This window comes from Dama dama, chromosome 12 (assembly GCF_033118175.1).
Source record: "Dama dama isolate Ldn47 chromosome 12, ASM3311817v1, whole genome shotgun sequence".
Taxonomy (NCBI): domain Eukaryota; kingdom Metazoa; phylum Chordata; class Mammalia; order Artiodactyla; family Cervidae; genus Dama; species Dama dama.
Window position 1 is genome coordinate 897,640 of NC_083692.1, and position 22,772 is coordinate 920,411.

The 22,772-nt window shown below is 36.0% G+C and overlaps 1 protein-coding gene across 1 annotated transcript in view; it reads left to right on the top strand.

The window, feature by feature from the left end:
• The window catches only part of LOC133065885 (olfactory receptor 4C3D-like), a 38,727-nt gene extending 33,439 nt beyond the window's left edge, over positions 1–5,288 (top strand). The window contains exon 3 of the mRNA XM_061156371.1: positions 4,328–5,288. Coding sequence (XP_061012354.1) covers positions 4,362–5,288 — 927 coding nt within the window. The 5' untranslated portion in view covers positions 4,328–4,361. The remainder of the gene's footprint in view (positions 1–4,327) is intronic.
• The last annotated feature ends 17,484 nt before the right edge of the window (positions 5,289–22,772 follow it).

Sequence of the window (22,772 nt, forward strand, 5' to 3'; positions counted from 1 at the left end):
TAAAAGTAAAACAGATATATTGTTTTAACTTTTACTAAAACTTCAATCAATATTAAATTTTGTATAAGATGTTGATTATATGCACAATTTTGTTAGTTTCCAGATGGAAAGATAATTGTGTACCATTTTATGCTTTATAATATGCTTTTTTCTAATTATATTTCTTTATTACTTAACTCTTCATTACTCTTATCAGTTTTTTGAGGTCAGGCAGGATGTTTTAACTAGCCTTATATCATGGTCTTGGAAAGAACTGGAACAAAATAAACTATACTGCCTATTGATTAAATGGATAAACAGATTAGTTTAAAATTTAATGAAGTCTCTACTAATAATTATACTTATGGACAAAGATGGGCACAATAAAAGACAGAAATGACAAGGATCTAAGAGAATCAGAAAAGATAAAGAAGAAGTGGCAATATTACACTGAAGAGCTACACAAAAAAGATCTTAATGACCCAGATAACCCAGATGGTGTGGTCACTCACCTAGAGCCAGACATCCTGGAGTGTGAAAGCCAAGTGGGCCTTAGGAAGCATTAGTAGGAACAAAGCTAGTTAGAAGGGATAGAATTCAAAAAAAAAAAAAAAGAAGTGATAGAATTCCAGCTGAGCTATTTCAAATTCTAAAAGATGACGCTATGAAAGTGCTGCATTCAATATGCCAGCAAATTTGTAAAACACAACGGTGGCCACAGGACTGGAAAAATATCAGTTTTCATTTCAATCCCAAAGAAGGACAATGCCAAAGAATGTTCAGACTTCTGTACAATTGTGCTCATTTCACATGGTAGCAAGGCAAAATGCTCAAAATCCTTCAAGGTAGGCTTTAACAGTACGTGAACAGTGAACTTTCAGAAGTACAATTTGGATTTATAAAAAGCAGAACTAGAAATCAAATTGCCAACATACACTGGATCATAGAAAAAGCAAGGGAATCCCAGAAAAACATCTATTCCAGTTTCATTGACTATGTGAAAGCTTTTGACTGTGTGTATCACAACAAACTGTGGAAAATTCTTAAAGTGATGAGAATACCAGACCACCTTACCTGTCTCCTGAGAAGCCTGAACTTGTCTGAAGAAGCAACATTTAGAATCAGACATGGGACAATGGACTAGTTCAAAATTGGGAAAGGAATACCTCAGGCTGTATATTGTCTTTTTGCTTACTTAATTTCTATGCAAAGCATATAATGTGAAATGCTGGGCTGAGTGAATCGTGAACTGTAATCAAGATTGCGAGACACATCAACAACTTCATTAGATACCATTCTAATGGCAGAAAGTGAAGAGGGACTAAAGAGCCTCTTGTTGAGGGTGAAAAAGGAGATTGATAAAGCTGGCTTAAAACTCAAAATTCATAAATGGTTAACTTATTTTGTTCTCTTCTGATAGCATTATGTCTTCATGTAGACCTAAGGAGGAAATCAAACTAAAAGATGAGTGATGTAACAATTATCCTCTGAAGTTAAGTTGCATTAAATAACTGACTTGTAGGCAAGATTTGCTAAGGATGATGAAATACCCCTGGGTTTTAATTAGCTACAGCTAAGAAACTTCACAGAATTTGCTTACAAAAAGGATATGTGGTAGCACTTTTACAGTTTAAGAGAAAGGTCTCATGCAAAGGTATCAGCTATAAATCAACAAAGATACTTATTGTAGCTGATCTAGTAGACACTTTCCAGTCTTACAAATTTCTCTCTTTCTTGGGGAACTAACAACTGCCTGGGGATCTGCTGGAACTATGGACTTATGTCATACGATGGACCTACATCAGTCATGTTCATAGGTGAGATTTTTTTTTTTTTCCAGGAAATCAAATAATCAGAGACTCTCAGGTTCAAGTGGATTTTGCAAATCATCCTCACCAATCTTAGAGGCAAAACATCAAGAAAGGTAGACCCAATTCAAGTATTATCAAACTAGAAGAAAAATATGTGTCTTATTGCCATATAAATTAATCAATAAATTAGCTCTAATTAAATGAGAATAATTATCTAATTCCAATTTAGATACAAAATTTTCTCCATAAGAAATTTCCTATGATGTTGTACAATTTTTTAGAACACTTCTGTTAAAAACTGTACATTAATCAAAGAGATGCACTATATTGTAGCTATCAGATTTTTAAATGTTGAACAGTCCCATGTAGTTTCTAAATTTTCCACACTTCATAATAATTATGTTGAACATATATGTAAATAATGATTTATCTACTTTAAATATGTTTTCCTTTACAGCTTATCCCTAGAAAGAGTTTCATGGAGCCAAAGAAAAAGGAAAAAGTGATTTTTATTTCTTCATCAGGGTGTATGTGAATGTTCAGTTGTGTCTGACTCTTTTTGACCCCTTGGACTGTAACTCGAGAGGATCCTCTGTCCATGGAATTCTCCAGGCTAGAATACTGTAGTGGGTTGTCATTTCCTCCTCCAGGGCATCTTCTTATCCCAGGGACCAAACCCGTGCTTCCTGCATCTCCTGCATTAGCAAGTGGATTCTTTACCACTTAGCCACTTGAGAAGCCCTTTTATTTTTTCATAGTTATCCCTAAATCACTTTTAATAATTATGTCAAATTCTTATTTTATATACACTGTACTTTTTTCTGATACACTAGAGGATCCCACCCCGGAATAAGGGAATGCAATAACCTGCTGCACTTGGCTTTCCCATAACTATAAAATTTTCATATTGGATTACTAAAAAATAAAGCTCTTTATCAACTTATTTTTGAAAGGAAAAGACTTATTTTTGAAGAATACATTTTATTTTATTTATGTCTTTTCCTTAGGAAATTTATGTCCTCCAAACTTCTCATTTTCTTAGTAATGCAGTAGCTTCAAACCAGGAATGATGATTGATGGATGCTAAGGGGATTTAGGAGAAGGCATAATAATGCATGTGACAGAAACATAAGGCGTGGGAAGGTCATTTCTGTCATGGATGGATGCGTTGCTGCTGTTTGGCAATAAAATTTCAGGCATTAAAGGGCATTTAACAGGGGTACATTTTACAACTTTAGGTGAACACATGTACATTAACATACAAAGTCTGTGTCCAAAAAGCATTTGTTAAATGAGTCAACTTGTAATAGGGACTTACAGTAAATAATAGATTTTAGATGTGTTTGAGTTAGTGTATATATATATATATATTTATATGTAAATTATATAATCTATTTATCTAACTTATTTAAGAAACTATTTTTTTCTCTGCATTAGTTTTTTCCTTAGAACTTTGAATATAAGGATTTCCTGTACTTAATAGATCCTATTGTAGTTAACACCTATGCAAGAGGTTTTTTTGTTGGTTTTTTTTGTTTGTTTGTTTTTTACCTTCCAGATCTACTGAAACTGTAAATTTATTGAATTTGACTATATGTGGAACATAATTTTTCAGAACAAAAACTAATGCTTAAAATAATATAATTATCTTGATTTTAATATGACCCAGTAACATATTCTTTCCTAAAGAGAATTATTCTTTTCATACTTACCCCATAATGTGTGCCAGAAAGTATCAGAAAGTATTAAGCTAAAGTGTAGCTTCCTTTCAAACATTAATTTATGTTTATTAAAAAAGTAATGATAAACAAAGCTGGAGGATGAGGACACCTGAATTCTTGCCAAGTTTATGGTCTAAGGAAGCAGGACTATTTTACCTGTAGAGGATGACAATTCATCAAGCATTTACTCAATACCTGACAGGTCCCAGGTATTGCTGACATCATGTGTCCACTGCACTGAAGTAGGGACAATGAGGAAACATGCCTCACTTATGTGTTTCTGGTCAGTGTGCATTGCCAAGGACTTATATACCTTTCCCTAAACTGCCTGCTTGGATATTTTTTGACCATGTTTTTCTCTCCATGGTTAGAGCTGAGGATTCAAATATAAGTTCTCCTAGAAGAAAGAATAACTCTTACCTTTGTAAGGGTCCCTCACAATATCCATCTGAGAATTAAAATTGTAACGTTAGAGACAGAGAGGATGGGTTGGAAACATGGGGCGCTCAGAAGACTTGCAGAGTCAAATGCAGTTGGAACCAGAAGAAGAATCCAGATCTCAGGTACATAGTACCATGTTTTCTCAATAAATTACAAATTGAAAGTTGCCCTATAAATCATTTATAGGTCTCAGGTACTAGGTGTTTGAAGAGATAAAAAGATATCATGGAAGAAGTAAGAAACCCTTGAAACAAGTAGTGGGGCAAGAATACCAAGGATATGCTCTGTAGTTACAGTAACTGCTGTTTTTGTTCTAAGAAGTTCAGACCACACGTCTTTCATGATTGACAGGTATCATACATTATTTCTTCTTAGGTAATTCAGACCCCAGGAAGGTGTTACTTGCTGAATGGATGTCCTCAGGCCTCCCAACAACGTGACTGAAGTTGTTCTCTTGGGACTCACACAGAATCCACACTTGCAGAAAATACTCTTCATTGTCTTTTTGTTTATTTTCCTATTTACTCTGGTGGCCAACCTCCTCATTGTCATCACCATCTCCTTCAGCCCCACACTTTCTGCTCCAATGTACTTTTTTCTCACTTACTTGGCCTTCATAGATGCCTTTTACACATCTGCCACAACGCCTAAAATGACCATTGATCTGCTGTACCAGAGGAGAACCATCTCTTGGCATGGATGCCTGTCTCAACTATTTTTGGTACAGTTCCTGGGAGGATCAGAAATCACAGTCCTCATTGTCATGGCCTATGACCGCTATGTGGGCATCTGCAAGCCTCTGCACTACGTGACCATCACGCGACAGGAAGTCTGCCAGCTTCTAGTGGTTGTGGCCTTGATTGGGGGGATCCTGCATGCTACTGTGCAGATTCTTTTCACAGTAGACTTGACCTTCTGTGGTCACCATGTCATGGACCACTTCATGTGTGATTTCTTCTCACTCTTGGATATTGCCTGCAGTCACACACACACACTTGGAATGGTGGTGGCAGCCAACAGTGGGGCCATGTGCTTGCTCATTTTTTTCTTGCTCCTCATCTCCTACATAGTCATCCTGAGCTCCCTGAAATCCCATGGCTCTGAAGGACGGCGTAAGGCCCTCTCTACATGTGGCTCCCACTTTACAGTAGTGGCACTCTATTTTGTCCCTTGTATATTTAGTTACATGCGTCCTGTGACCACTTACCCTGGGGACAAGTTGGTGAGTGTGTTCTTTATAATCCTCACTCCCATGTTAAATCCTATCATTTACACAGTGAGAAACACAGACGTGAAAAATGCCATGTGGAGTTTGTTGAAGAGGAGAGTAGCTTAGGTTATCCTTGAATCTGAGAAAGCAATTATTTATATACATACATAGGGGAGATTTTAACTGTTGTAAATTGTGAAAGAAATTTAAGAAATTTTTCAGATCATCTCCATTAAAAATATTTCCCATGCTGATTTCTCCCCAGAAAAAGGTATTTTATCGACTAAAAAAAGGACTAGAAACTAATATTTGTTGGCTATTTGATAATGGCTAGTTATTTTTGAGTCTTTTTGATAACTCTTACTGTACTTTACCAAGGCTTGTATATTCACATTTATAGATTCTGAATAAGCAAGGAAAAGAACTATAATCCCCTAGGGGATCATTGTTGCATAATTTTTCTCCAGTCTTACTGCTTCTGTACTAAATTCTTTATATATGTTCCTTGGATGAAATTTGCTTTCCATTGGATCTGATTTCATAACTTCTTTAATTTCTGCTTAGCCTGTGGGAAAGTATTCTTGTACAGAAAATCTCAGATAGATATGTGGGAAGGAGACAGATGGGAAGTGCAAGAATCATTACTGATTTTCTTTTTCTGAAATAAGAATTTACTAAAAACAAATAGAGAAGTACCCGCAAAAGGAGGAATGAATAATTCACAATCTACTTCATTTTTTCTTGCCACACAGTTTAGGCCAGAAATTTTGAAATCACTCTTAATTTGTTCTTTCTTATTTGTTTAAATATCCTTATAGCTCATGGTTTCCTTGAATATGAAGGAAATGTTTCCTTCCATACAAAGACTGAGGAAACATTTGAAATAAAAATGGCAAGTATTTTTTTTATCAAGGTTTCAACAGAAAGTCATTTAATTAGGTTCAAAGCTATGAAGGGAACTATATGTAGCTATGTGTAGGTCTAATACATATATTTACATTAAATGATCCCCTTATTATCTATATGGCATATTTGCTTCAGTTGATTTGTCCATGTAAACTGGTGGTTCCATTATCATTATCCCCATTTTACAGAGAAACAAATTGAAGCCTTGAATATTTGCTAATTTACTGAAATCAAATCACACATTTTTATCCTATAGTGTGTGTTAGGAAAACTAGAATACAACTTCCTTTCAAAAGTTTCAGCTATGAACTTCTGACCAAAGTCTTTAAAACTTAGTTTTGCTTTCATTCAAATGAAACACAGGAGTCCATACTATGTTTAGGTATACAGATAAGAAACTTACCTGTAGTTTTAATTATCCACTTTGTCCTTCAAGAAAATCATGTTGGAATTGCTGCAGCCTTGTAACAAATGTCTCAAATATAGCACTACAAGCTGATAGTATGACAAAGGATTCCTTTTTTGTAAAACTAAAAATTTCTTTCAGATTTGTCCATTAATAAATATTTAATAAAATATCATATTAAATACTATTATTATATAATTATAATATCAATAATGATGTTATATATATTAATATAAATTTTCCCATTTATAAAACTAAAAATTTCTTTCAGATTTTTTCCAGTACTTAAATTGTCCATCATAAAAATAAAATAGCTAAAATGAACTACTGCAAGGTTGCAATGCTCTTCTATGCATGTGAAGGATACGAGGTCATCCTACATTATATAACTCATAAATCTAAGTTCTCTGACTACAACACTTGTAGCAAATATTACTTCGGTTATGTCTCAGAAATATCACTTTCTCAAATCCAGTGATCAACTGGAACTATTTTTTCCCCTAACTTGCACATACTGTAATACCAGAGCATCATATTGGTGTGACTGTGTTTACCAAGTTATGCATGAATGTCTCCAGTTCATAAGAAACCAAACATTTTCCAACAAAGTCTAGGTCTAAAACATATCATCAGTACTTAACTTATTAAAATTATTCAGTTTGTAATTGCTGATGAGAATGAAACGTTTCAACAGAATCTCAACTAAATGCTATGTGGTTCATTTTGTCTAATGATTTTTAGAGAAGGGAGGGTAGTACCCTGGGGGTAAGGATGGGAAAAACACTGAGCAAGAGTGGTTTCTATGCTAAGACCAAACAGAGGATTTGGAGAGGGAAACTCAGGCCAGTGATTGCATCCTAGAGGCTATACCTGGGACTCAATGGAAGGGCGAGAAGATTAATGATGCATAAATTATTAATTGCCAACAGCAATCTCTCAAGTTATAAGAACTGAAGGAGGAAATGAAAGGCAGTCTGGCATTCTCAGTGGATAGAGTCTTGATGGTTTGTAAGTTTAACGCTTGTTTAGAAGATACTTTGCACTATCACCAAGAATCTCCCCTAAGAACCAACTGTCACCTGCTTATTTCTGATACTTAAAAAAAAATAATGACATAAGCAATGTTTGGATATGTTTATGTAAGGATATTTTGGTTTAATCTAAACTTTTAATTTCATAAAAATATTAGGCATTAAGTGAATGGCATGAGTGTACTACTGTTGGAGGCAAGTATGATGCATACATTTTGATAGGTTCTTTACATACTTTATTCATGTAGCAGCAAGTATTATTAAAGAGGTCTTCACTCCATTTTATACAGGGGGAAATGTGATTCAATGAAGTTAGACAACATTATCAGGTCTTTTAGTCTTTGCTTCCTCTACTCTTCTCACTTATGAATACTCTTTGATATCATGAAGTGAAAAATAGATAAACACATATCTGATCATTGGCCACATTGTGAAGAGTGTCACTGAGACATTATTCTCAGTGGGAGGCATTTTCTTCCCTTCATCTCCCTGTTTACCTTCATTTTCCAGGTTACTTATACTCTGTAGACTCTTATTGTGTTTTTTGTTAATGAAAAGCCATCTGATGATTTTTTTTTTCCTGCAGATATATTCCCTTCATGGGCATCATGATAAATGAGAGAAATAGGCTCAGGAATGAAATTAAAATGTTTGAATTTCAAAGGACATGACACTTGGGTGAAAGAGATATTTAAAGGAAAAATAAGCAGCTCAATTACTGAGGAAATTGACATTCTGTTTAAGCATAAGGTAGCACCTTGAAGAACTAAATAGGTGCATTTCCATAGAGCTCTCCCAATGCTATTCTGTAATGTACGCAATTATTACTGGAAAAAGTGGCTCTATATTCAGTGCAGAACATAGACCCACTTTCTCCAGTATATATATATATATATATATATATATATATATATATATATATATATATATATATTGTTTGGTGCCTACACTGGGCCAGAGACTTATGGGAGCTGGTATACAACTTTAAATACACACACAAAAGAGTTTTTTTTTTTTTTTTTTTAATGGGACTAAAGTTCCAATGTGGAGTAGATAGGTAATAAGCAAGTAAACACCTAAACTAAAAGCATAATTTTGCCAGTAATGGGTAAGATTAAAAATATATATATATTTATGAGAGGGTGATGCCAGAGAGAAGAATTAGATATATCTATTTGTGTAGTTGTTTGAAGCAAAGACAGATTTTCAGTTTAATCCAAGTTTAAATAACTACATTATACATCTTCCTTTTGAAAAATAAGTAGGTTATTTTAAAACATGCATTTGAATTGGGGGAAATATCTCTCCCAACAAAGCAAAACTAATTCCTTGGGGGATGAATATTTCTTACAATTTTTCTGTTATAATGCACAGATAAACACAATCACACAAATAGCTGGTATATTTGTGGCATTACTCTTTTCAAGGCAGAGAAAATTAAGGAACAAAATCTCTAAGAAAGCACATCTGAGATGAATAGTGAAAGAAAAAAAAAATCACTAACTTACATCCAAGCCACTAAGTAAGATCATGGGGTAACTTTAGAAAGATAGTAAAGATCATCCAAACACAGAACATGACCCATCACCTTCAAGAATCATATTCAGTAAAATTCAGATGCTCCTCCTTCTCAGGAGATTTCATTAAGTGGCCAACTACATTAAGGGACAAGTTGTAATCTGTTGTGAAAAGTGCTGTAAATTGATACTTACTACAAATGAAGTTAGAAAAAGAATGAAGGCTGTAACCCTCACTATTTCTAAATTGAAAGTATGCCACTTGATAATACTAACCATTATGCACTGAGAAGAGTTTCCCAGGTGGCACTAGTGGTAAAGAACACGCCTGCCAATGCAAGAGACATAGGCAACATGGATTCAATCCGTGGGTCGGGAAGATCCCCTGGAGGAGGGCATGGAGACCCACACCAGTATTCTTGCCTGGAGAATCCCATGAGCAAATGAGCTGGGCCACTGCATTCCCCATGGCCTCAAAAAGTTGGTCAGGACTGAAACGACTTAACATGATGCATGCATTGAGGAAGAATTTAGTTATTATTTTTCAAACTTGAGGTACATTTTCAAATCCTTTATAAAGGCAACTGTCCTGTAGTTAGATGTGACACAGTGTTAATAGTAATATTGAAAGAATACAGAGCACCAGGTTACATGATCGAAAAATTCAGTCCTGGTACAAATTAGGTGGCCAAGAGAAAGTCTTATTAACTTTTCTTCATCTATATTATCGGGCAAATGAATCATTGTGTGGGCTTTCTTACATTCAAGAAGAGAGCTTACCTGTTGAAGAAATAAATGAAGGGTTAATATTACAACATGATCTAGCTTTGTACGTGTGGGGCATCAGTTTGACCTGGGTTCAGGAAAGCTCTGCCCCTGGGAAAAGGGGATCATTGCAGGGGTGGATGGAAACTCACGGGTATGGTGAGTAGTGCCTTGGTCAGTAGAAACAACCTCAAAGGGATGCAGTTGAAATGATGAAAGTCTACACATTTTGAAACCCTGTGCCATTTGAAAATAGCACTTTGATCTCTTTTAGCCCAGGTCTATTACCCAAAAGAGAACATCTCAATGATGCTATATCTTCTAAGATGTGGCCTGTATCTTCACAGATGTACACTTCTAAGAAGTGTAAAATGTTTACAAATTAAACTCAAATATACCTAATTGACAGGCTTATTTCCATGATTTTGTAAACAGCTTAGCTGGCTGTCTTTCTGGCAATCTTTCCTATTTAGATGAAATTTGAATTCCTCTACCATCCACAAGAGTGTCTACCTATATAAGTCCTTGGCCACTTAGACCACCTGTTTTAAATATTTCTTCAAAGTCATTAGACCCACTGGTCCTATCAAAATGATTCCTTATTAGTTGATCAGATGTTTTGCTTCAAGTGTGGTTCTGATTTACTTGCCTCCGTGCTTGGATTTGCTATGATGAAAATGATTCCTAGAGAAAAGTTTGCTTTAGCACATCCTAGATGGGACAATTGTTTTGGCTGTCCTGATGTGATCCCAGAATATCTACTTGTACAATCTGTGCATTCTACTTACTGGGACCACAGGTGATTGTCTTTTAGAGATCACTAACATGAGATAACATGAGACTGAGTTTTTGAGGAGGCAGTTTTAACAACTTATTTAAGTATTAAACATGCTTTTATTAATCTGAACTACTAATTTGAAATCATTGAAAAAATTGAATCACTTATATAAGGCGACAAGTATATTTAAAAAGTGTCAGTAGTTCACCTGTTTTGTCTGTATAAACACATTAAAGCCTCAAGAGGAAGAGCCTTGAGTAATCAACAATTTTTATCTTGACTTACAATCCAGATCATGAGATGAGTGAATGAAAGAGTGTGTTTCAGAAACATTTCTTAGAAAAAGGAGGAACAGGAGAATCTAGTATGTAGAGAAGAGTTTTAGACAAATTTTATGTTTTCCTTTCTTCATGCAGTTTTCTATGTGTGTGCCTATATGTGTATTATTATGTGTATTTCTGCTTTCCACTTATAATAATTTTCTTTAACTTTATTTTTCTGCTACTCACCTTTGAGAAAGACTTTTGGCAGTGTTTTTCTTTCTGTTTTGATGAGTTAATAATTCTAATTATTTAATGGACCCGATAATTTGGATCATGCATACAGACAAAAATGCAACATATGTATGTATTTGTGAGCAGCTCTGCCCACAGGGATGATGTTTGTTTTGGTGCCGAGGGTGATGCTGATGATTTGCTCAGGGAGGGGGTGGTGAAACAAAGAAAGGTTGTTTAGGATTTAAGTCCCCTCCCTCTGGAAACATTCCAAACGCAGTTTATATATCTACAAAATGATAGTAATTTTCATCCAGAGAAAGTGTTACTGTAAGTAATTGTATCTCCACTCATCGTTCAAGCAAAACAAGTAGCTTGGGAAGACTTACCATCATAAATAACCCTTTTAAAGTCCTTCATTAGAGACATAGCCTTTTGCTGATGCCTGTGTTCCAGGCAGAGGATTTCTGAGAAACACAGGGCACTAATGCTCCTTAAAACTGACATGGAGACTCATCCTACAAACATTTCTATCACCTTGCTGTTATCCAGGATTTTACTGAATAAATCATTTAGCTCCATGAGAAATTCAGACATAAGAAAAATCTATTAGCTGTAAAACTGACTTCTTGAATCAAATCCAGGCTTTATCATTTATAGTATTAAGCAAATTAACTATTTTGTTCTATTATATAATCCATGAAATTATCTTATTGTAGCTAATTGTGAGGATTAAATTCTCATTTAATTTAAAATGGTATAGATTATTAGCAAAATTTCTGATACATAGCATGTGCTAAATGATATATTACTATTATTAGCTTAATTGGCATATGTGTATAGATTATGCATCTCTATATATGCATTATATTACATTTAATTTAATTTTATTTGGAAACCAATAATACATGCATTATTTATGCTATCAATAAAATTCCATGAATGAATGAGTAAATGAAAGCAAATTGACATGAGATGATTTTTTACCTCATTCTTTGGTTAATATGCTCAATAATGACAATATTTAGTATCAGTAAGGCTGTGGGGAAAGTTACTCTTCAATACATTATTTATTTGAGTATGGTGTTGTTGTTCAGTTGCTAAGTCATATCTGATTCTGTGACCCCATGAACTGCAGCACACCAGTCTTCCCTGTCCTTCACTGTTTCCCAGATTTTGCTTAAATTCACTTTCATTGAGTCAAGGATGCTATCTAAGCATTTCATCCTCTGTCCTCATCATAAGATGCAAATGCAAGAAAGCAAAGTGATTGTCCAAGAAAACTTGACAAATTGCTGAGGAAAGAAGAGAAGCGAAAAGTATGGGAGAATGGAAAAAAAAAAAAAAAATTACCCAAATGAATGCAGAGTTCCAGAGAACAGCAAGGAGAGACAAGAAGGCCTTCTTAAATGAACAATGCAAAGAAGCAGAGGAAAACAATAGAATAGGAAAGCCTAGAGATCTCTTCAAGAAAATCAGAGATATCAAAGAAATATTTCATAAAAAGATGGGCACAATAAATAACAGAAGTGGTAAGGACATAACAGAAGCAGAAAAGATCAAGAAGAAGCAGCAAGAATACACAGAAGAGCTATACAAAAAAGATATTCACTACCTAGATAACCACAGGGGTGTGGTCACTCACCTAGAGCCATATATCTTGGTGTGTGAAGTCAAGTGGGTTCATTACTATGAACAAAGCTAGTAGAGGTGACAAAACATCAGCTGGCTATTTAAAATCCTGAAAGATGATGCTGTTAAAATGCTGCATTCAGTATGCCAGCAAATTTGGATAACTCAACAGTGGTCATAGAAATGGAAAAGGTCAGTTTTCTTTCCAATAATGCCAACAAATGTTCGAACTACTATATAATTATGCTCATTTCTCATGCTAGCAAGGTTATGATCAAAATCCTTCAAGGTAGGCTTCAGCAGTACATGAACTGAGAAATTTCAAATGTAAAATCTGGGTTTAGAAAAGGCAAAGGAACCAGAAATCAAATTGCCAGAATTCTTTGGATCATAAAGTATCCATGGCTGATTCATGTCAATGTATGGCAAAAACCACTACAATATTGTAAAATAATTAGCCTCCAACTAATAAAAATAAATGAAAAAAATTTAAAAAAAAAAGAAAGAAACCAAGGGAGTTTGAAGGAAACATCTACTTCAGCTTCATTAGCTATAGTAAAGCCTTTGACACTACAGATCACAACAAACCGTAGAAAATTCTTAAAGAGATGGAGACACCAGGCCACCTTATGGTAAAGAAACCTCTTGTAATGTAGGAGACTCAGGTTCAATCCCTGGGTCAAGAAGATCACCTGGAGAAGTGAAAGACAAGCCACTTCTATATTCTTGTCTTTAGAATTCCATGGACAGAGGAGCCTGGTGGGCTGTAGTTCATGGGGTTGCAAAAAGGCGGACACGACTGAGCACCTAACACTTTCCTTTCTTTTCACTTTCTTTTTATCTGTATGCTTAAAAACCTGTTCAGTTCAGTTCAGTTCAGTCACTCAGTTGTATCTGACTCTTTGCGACCCCACGAACCACAGCACGCCAAGTCTCCCTGCCCATCACCACTCCTGCAGTTTACACAAACTCATGTCGATTGAGCCAGTGATGCTGTCTAACCATCTCATCCTCTGTTGTCCCCTTCTTCTCCTGCCCCCAGTCCATCCCAGCATCAGGGTCTTTTCCAATGAGTCAGTTCACATTCAGGTGGCCAAAGTATTGGATTTTTGGCTTCAGCATCAGTCTTTCCAATGAACACCCAGAACTGATCTCTTTTAAGATGGACCAGTTGAATCTCCTTGCAGTCTAAGGGACTCTCAAGAGTCTTCTCCAACACCACAGTTCAAAAGCATCAATTCTTTGGCTCTCAGCCTTCTTCACAGTCCAACTCTCACATCCATACATGACCACTGGAAAAACCATAGCCTTGACTAGATGGACCTTTGTTGGCAAAGTAACGTCTCTGCTTTTAAATATGCTATCTAGGTTGGTCATAACTTTCCTTCCAAGGAGTAAGTGTCTTTTAATTTCATGGGTTCAATCACCATCTGCAGTGATTTTGGAGCCCCCCAAAATAAAATCTGACACTGTTTCCACTGTTTATCCATCTATTTCCCATGAAGTGATGGGACCAGATGCCATGATCTTAGTTTCCTGAATGTTGAGCTTTAAGTCAACTTTTTCACTCTCTTCTTTCACTTTCATCAAGAGGCTCTTTAGTTCCTCTTCACTTTCTGCCATAAGGGTGATGTCATCTGCATATCTGAGGTTATTAATATTTCTCCTGGCAATCTTGGTTCCAGCTTGTGCTTCTTCCAGCCCAGTGTTTCTCATGATGTACTCTGCATAGAAGTTAAATATACAGGCTTGATGTACTCCTTTTCCTATTTGGAACCAGTCTGTTGTTCCATGTCCAATTCTAACTGTTGCTTCCTGACCTGCATACAGGTTTCTCAATAGGCAGTTCAGATGGCCTGCTATACCCATCTCTTTCAGAATTTTCCACAGTTTATTGTGATCCACACAGTCGAAGGCTTTGGCATAGTCAATAAAGCAGAAACAGATATTTTTCTGGAACTCTCGTTTTTTCGATGATCCAGTGGGTGTTGGCAATTTGATCTCTGGTTCCTCTGCCTTTTCTAAAACCAGCTTAAACATCTGGAAGTTCATGGTTCATGTATTGCTGAAGCCTGGCTTGGAGCATTTAGAGCATTACTTTACTAGCTTGTGAGATGAGTGCAATTGTGCAGTAGTTTGAGCATTCTTTGGAATTGCCTTTCTTTGGGATTGGAATGAAAACTGACCTTTTCCAATCCTGTGGCCACTGCTGAGTTTTCCAAATTTGCTGGAATATTGAGTGCAGCACTTTCACAGCATCATCTCTCAGAATTTGAAATAGCTCAATTGGAATTCCATCACCTGCACTAGCTTTGTTCATAGTGATGAAGGCCCTCTTGACTTCACATTCCAGGATGTCTGGCTCTAGATGAGTGATCACATCATCGTGATTATCTGGGTCATGAAAATTGTTTTTGTACAGTTCTTCTGTGTATTCTTGCCACCTCCTCTTAATATCTTCTACTTTTGTTAAGTCCATACCATTTCTGACCTTTATTAAGCCCATCTTTGCATGAAATGTTCCCTTGGTAGAAACCTGTATACAGGTCAAAAAGCAACAGTTAGAACTAAACATGGAACAATGGGCTGGCTCAAAGCTGGAAAGGAGAATGACAAGGCTATGTATTGTTAGCCTGCTTATTTGAATTCTTTGAACAGGGATCTTTCCTGTTGGTCTTTAGGTCATTGTCATCAACAGTTGCACTGTACAGAGCTGTAATTTTGATGTACCTGAGGGAGGTCATGTGGTTAGGGTCTTCCAACTCCAGGAACATTACAACTTCCCCTTTATCTCTGTCTCTATGCTGACACCACACTGTTTGATTATCATAGCTTTATAGTACATTTTATTTATTTTTTTTTAAATTTTTATTATTATTATTTTTTTTTCCAGTGGGTTTTGTCATACATTGACATGAATTAGCCTTGGATTTACATGTATTCCCCATCCCGCTCCCCCCGCCACCTCCCTCTCTACCCGATCCCTCTGGGTCTTCCCAGTGCACCAGGTCCGAGCACTTGTCTCATAGGAAGTGACACTTCATTAGGTTAACAGTTACTAGGAGCACTTACATGCTTTTTTCTTTTTTTCCCAAAAGCACCCAGTAAAATGTTTGAAAAAACTATGCCACTATTAGAAAGTTGGCTTTGCACTTAATTCCTTGAAACTTGTTTCTTCTTTGGAAACTGCTTTGGATATCATTTATAAGGAATGTATATGTATTTTTAAAAGAATAGTGGACACCATTATTCTACATTTAACCAAGGAAAATATATCTTGGCTAAAAAAAAAATTATCTGGGCTTCCCTGGTGGCTCAGTGGTAAAGAATTTGCCTGCAATGTAGGAGATCTGGGTTTGATCCCTAGATTGGGAAGATGCCCTGGAGAAGGAAATGGCAGCCCACTCTGGTATTCTTGCCTGGAGAATTCCAAGGACAGAGGAAGCTAGCAGGCTACCATCCATGCAAAGAGTTGAACAAAACTGAGCAACTAACTTATAAGATTTATTAAAAATTAATTTCGGATCTTTTCAAAAATGATGTCAATCAGCTATCAAAATATATACATACAAAATATATATGTATTTGTATATACATATACATATGTATACATATATATTTATGTGTATATATATACAGAATACACACACACACACACACACACACCATGGAGGGGATTATAGTCTCCTCTTTTGTTGGGAATGCCCAACCTCCTACTACATAGGTACCATATAATACTTTTTTGAAGAAATCAATGGACATCATGATGTAACAAAATTCAGCAAACATATTTTGGCTATGGAATCATGGTGGAGAGTAAGAACACTAGCTTTAGTATCAGGAGCCATGAGCTTTATTTCACACTATGCCATTATGTTCTTCTTTAGCCCTAAACAGTTTTCCCTATTTTTACAAATAGTTTACCTAGGTAAATTGCAGTGTGTTTTCAATTTCTGTGATTCTGGCCAAGCCAGTGCATTTGTTGCCATAAATATTGTTATATTTGTTTCTACTTAAATTAGAAGTAAAACTGGAAGGCTTATGGGACCACAGTCCACCTTCCAAAACCTTTCCATTACTAGTAAACAACTTAGAAGGTGTCTTTCTGAGATGAAAATGCTTTTTTGAATTGGACTAAAAGAATATGGACTCTGCACTCCTTTTTTTTTTTTTTTTTTAAGCATCATTTACTATTAGGCTAGTCTTTGGATTTAATATGATGAGAAATGGCAAGATGACCCAACATGCCATTTTTTGGTCATCCGTTTTCTTTTTTGTTTGTTTGCTTTTTTTAATTTTGTTTGTTTGTTTGCTTTTAATACTTATTTATTTTTATTTTGGTTGCATGGGATATTTTTTGCTGTGTAGGGGTCCTTTAGTTGTGCATGTGAACACCTAGTTATTGCATGCATATTAGATCTAGTTCCCTGACCTGGGACCCTTGCAGTCATTATTCGGAGTCAGCCACTGGACCAGCAAGGAAGCCCGTAGCTCTGCTCTTGAGGGCTTTGAGAACATGTTTCTCTACCTACTGAAATGCATGAAGCTTCCATAAGTACATTTTGCCAGTACATTTTACCTGGTTGTTGTGAAATTAATCCCTGAACCTGTCAAAAGTCAAACCATACTTCAACTGGTTTCTGATCAATGATAAGGCTCATGTATAATTTCTTCTGTTTTAGTTTTACTTTACCATTCAAGATTGAGAATCTGTATTGCTCTCTCTCCAGGGTTTAAATTGCTCTGTCTTTAGAGTTGCAATCTGAAAACAGACTTTACCAGTAAAGCTCTGGAAATTCCTTTTTACAAGATATTTCTCGGACAACTTTCACTGTTATAGACCTAAATTCTGCTCTGTTTTTCATTTTGCATTTCTCTAGAGCTTGGGGGGAGAGGGGGCTAGACTAGATACATGTAGGAGTTCTAAGGCAAACTCTCTACCTAGAACTGTAGCTATTTATGTAGAAACTGCATGACCACTCAATGAGAAATTGTGAGTAAATTTCAAGCTTTTATGAGATTGGAAATGAAGACTTTGTCAGTAGATGATCATTATTTGATCTGAATCTTGCTTTCATTCCAGAGTTGAAAGAAGGGTTCAAGACATTTTCATGATGACACTTCAGCCAAATTCATATCCCTTATAGTTCTTTAGATCATTTTATATACTTATGCAGATTGTCTTTGGCATCTGACATCACAAATAGCATTATAGTACATGCAGCCATGTAGCACTACTCTAATATTGGAGTACCTACGATGGTGTGGTTACCCACTTAGAGCCAGACATTCTGGAATATGAGGTCAAATGGGCTTTAGGAAGTATGAAGTGAAGTTGCTCAGTCGTGTCCGACTCTGTGACCCCATGAACTGTAGCCTACCAGGCTCCTCCATCCATGGGATTCTCCAGGCAAGAATACTGGAGTGAGTTGCCATTTCCTTCTCCAGGGGATCTTCCTGACCCAGGGATCGAACCTGGGTCCCCGCATTGGAGGCAGACGCGTTAACATCTGAGCCAAACTCCAAACAAAGCTAGTGAAGGTGGTGGAATTCCAGCTGAGCTATTTCAAATTCTAAAACAGAGTGCTGTAAAAGTGCTGCACTGAATTTACCAGCAAAGATGGAAAAGTCATTAGTGGCCACAGATTGGGAAAAGTCAGTTTTCATTCTAATTCCAAAGAAGAGCAATGAGAAAGAATGTTCAAATTACCATGCAACTCCACCTATTTCACATGCTATCAAGATAATGCTCAAAATCCTTCAAGCTAAGCTTCAACAATACATGAACCAAGATCTTCCAGATGTCCACCTTGGATTTAGAAAAGGCAGAGGAACCAGAAATCAAATTGCCAACATCCGTTGGATCATAGAGAAAGCAAAGGAATTCCAGAAGAATATCTACTTCTTCTTCATTGACTCTGCTAAAGCCTTGGACTGTGAGGATTACAACAAACTGTGGAAAATTCTTCAAGAGATTGGAATACCAGACAACCTTACCTGCTTCCTGAGAAACCTGTATGCAGGTCAAGAAGCAACAGTTAGAACCAGACATGGAAAAATGAACTGGTTCAAAATTGGGAAAGGAATACGACAAGGTTTTATAGTCACCCTGATAATTTAACTTCTATGCAAAATACATCATGTGAAATGCCAGGCTGGATGAATCACAACCTGGAATCAAGATTGCCAGGAGAAATATCAACAACCTCAGATGTGCAGATGATACCACCCTCATAGCAGAAATTGAAGAGAAACTAAAGAGCTTGTTGATGAAGGTGAAAGAGGAGAGTGAAAAAGCTGGCTTAAAACTCAACATTTAAAAACTGAGATCCTGGCATCCAGCCCCCTCATTTCATGACAAATAGATGGATAACAAATAGAAACAGTGGCAGATTTTATTTTCTTGGACTACAAAATCACTGTGGATTGTGACTGCAGTCATGAAATTAGGATGATTGCTCCTTGGAAGAAAAGCCATGACAAATCTAGACAGTGTGTTAAAAAGCAGAGACATCACTTTGCTGACAAAAGTCCATATAGTCAAAGCTATGATTTTTCCAGTAGTCATGTATAGATGTGAAAGTTGAACCATAGAGAAGGAAGACTGAGAGTTGAAAAATTGATGCTTTTGAATTGTGGTATTGGATAAGACTCTTGAGTGTCCCTTGGACAGCAAGGGGATCAAACTAGTCAATCCTAAAGGAAATCAACCCTGAATATTCATTGGAGAGACTGGTACTGAAGCTTTAATACTTTGGCCACCTGATGCAAAGAGCCAGCTCATTGGAAAAGACTCTGATGTTGGGAAAGATTGAGGGCAGGAGGAGAAGGGAATGACAGAGGATGAGATGGTTGGATGGCATCACTGACTCAACGGACATGAATTTGAACAAACTCCAGGAGTTATTGAAGGACAGGGAAGCCTGAAATGCTGCAGTCCATGGGGTCACAAAGAGTTGGACACAACTTAGCAACTGAACAACAATAACTACAGGAAGCTAGGATTGTCCATGTGACTTCAGTTTCCTTAACCTCGTTTCTTTCATAATACATACTGCTCAGAATGATCACATTCTCTGGAGTCAATGCAGAGTTATGTACAGTTGACTTATTTTTCTTATTACTTAAAGCATATTAAAACATGATGTGTGAGTATGATTCTATCTAAAAATATTTCTTTTTTATATATGCAGGAGTATTTTTTTAGTTGAAGTACTTTTTTTTTACAAAGTAATTGCAAATATCTGTATTTTTTTCTTTCAGTAGGTAATTGTAATGAGCCTTACCATTGGTGGGAATACACTTCATGCCACTTTTGCTGTAAAACCATACCTTAAATACAAGAATGCTGGCTCACAATTTAATGCCCTGGCCTCTTCTTTTCCCTTGGTAAATGGCATTCTCATTCCCTGGCTCATTTATCCTTGCTATAAATTTTGAATGTCATTTATTTTATCCTATTCCATATAAATATTATAAAATTATATTTAATTGATTGAAATAAATGTATTTTCCCTTCTCTAAGTATAATTGAATAATCAAATTATTTCCATCATCATCATGTTAATCTAACTACAGAATTGGCACAAAAGAACTACTGTAAATTTCACCTGGTATGAGGTGTCAGTGTTATAATAGGGTTCAAAAACTATCACTTGCTTCAGTGGTGGCTCAGTGATAAAGAACCCACTTGCCAAGCAGGAGATATGCGTTCAGTCTCTGGTTTGGGAAGATCCCATGAAGAAAGAAATGGCAACTCACTCCAGTACTGCCTGAGAAATCCCATGGACAAAGGAGTCTGGTGGTCTACAGTCCTTGGAGTCACAGAATGGTCAGATACAATTCAGTGACTAAACAGCAATTACCACTTAAAATATATTTGAAAACAATATTTTAAAATTCTGATTTTCATAAATAAATTAAAACAATTATTATAATAAAATTTAAATATCTGATAAATACCCACATACATCTCAATTTACACAATACCAAATATTCATACTCCATAATAAACCCATATGTTTTCCAATACTTACATTCATGTAATCCACTGCTTTCTTTTTTTTTTTTTCCTTCTTTAATAGTGTTTTGCTTTCATGCAGACTCAAAGAGGAATTTGAAATTAAAGATGAGTGCTCTAAAAGTTCTCCTCTGATGTTTAGTTACTTTACTTGATATCACTGGGCTGTTGGCAAGATCAGCTAATGATAGCAAAATACCCCTGAGATCTTATTAGACACAACTAAGAAACTGTAAAGAATTTGCCTACAAACAAAATACATGATCCTACTTCTAAGGTTAATACAAAGGTACCATTTATAAACCAACAAAGACATTTATAGCTGAGCCAGTTGGCATTTTAAAATCTTATAACTTTACTTCTTTCTTGCTGAACTAACTGCTGTCTGAAGCCTTAGCATAGACCTATGTCAGATATGTTCATAGGTGAGTTGTTGTTTTTTTTTTTTTTCCAGAATATCATAGACTCTCAGGTTTAAACGGATGACATAAATGATATTATCATTCCTCACCTTTAACTATCTGACATTAAAATGTATCTTTTTCAGCATATCTGTCAGTAAAGATAGATTCAAATGCAATACTGCCAATTTATAAGTAGAAATATTTTGGTGTCTTTTTTTTCCTTACTGACATATATTTAAACTAGTAAGAAGAAGAATAAAATTGGGTAGAATTAGAATAATTTGCAATTCAAACATACATCCCTAATTGTCTCCACTTTATATTACAAATGAAAAATGTTCCTGGGATACTGAAAAATTTTTAAAAGCATCCCTGTTAGAAAGTATGTATTAACTGGACTTCCCTGGTGGCTCAGTTGTTAAAGAATCTGCCTGCAATGCAGGAGACCTGGTTCGATCCCTGAGTTGGGAAGATCCCCTGGAGAAGTGAACGGCTACCCGCTCTGGTATGCTGGCCTGGAGAATTCCATGGGGTTGCAAGGAGTCAGACACGACTGTGCAACTTTCAGTTTTCAATTTCAATTTCAGTTATCCACTTTTTTCAATGCTGAATATTCCATACCATTTCCAAATTTTCCACAACGCTTAATAATTGTGGTGAAAACCTTTGTTAGTAATGATTTTTCTCCTTTAAAAATATTTTCATTGGAATTTATTCCTAGACAGAGTATTGTGCACCAAAGAAAAATAAAAACATAAATTTCTTCATAGCTATTTCAAAAACAGTTTTATTATGTAAATGATCTCTCATTTTTACCTTGTGTGTATACCCTTTTCTGATCTGTTAGAGGATTGTACCTCAGAATAACAAAATGAAGTGAACCAGCTCCACTTGGTTTCCTCATAACTATAGTTTTCAGTTTTTAATTAATGTTTGTAGGAGTATAGGGCTTCCCTGGTGACTCAGATGGTAAAGAGTCTACCTGTAATACAGGAGACCCAGGTTTGATCCCTGCGTTGGGAAGATCCCTGGGGGAAGGGAATGGCAACCCACTCCAGTGTTCTTACCTAGAGAATTCCCTGGGCAGAAGAGCCTGGCGGTCTATAATCTACGGGGTCGCACAGAGTCGGACATGATTGAGTGACTAGCACACACACAGAAGAGTATGTGTTCATTTTTCTAAAGATTTATTTTTTCTTGTGAACCATTTTTAAAACCTTTATTGAGTCTGTTACAATATTACTTTTTAAAATATATATATATATATATATATTTATTTATTTTGGCTACATGGCATGTGGACTCTTAGGTTTTCAAACAGGGATCGAATCCCCAACCCCTCTGTAACCACTGGACTGTTAGGGAAGTCCCTGTTGTGTTCCTTTTGGATAATTAAAAAAAATAAAGCTCTTTATTCATTGACTTTTGAAGGTAAGGCATACTTTTGCATAATACATTTTACTGTACTTATGTTCTCTCTTGTCTTTGCTTTGGGGCATTTGTGTCCCCAGATTTCTCATTCTATCAGTAATTCAGTGGTCTATAACCAGGAATGAAGTAAGATGGATCTTATGAAAACATGGGAGAAGAAGACATGAGAATGCATGTAGTAGAAGCAGGAAGAGGTGGAAAGACCGTTCCTATTGTGGATGGACAC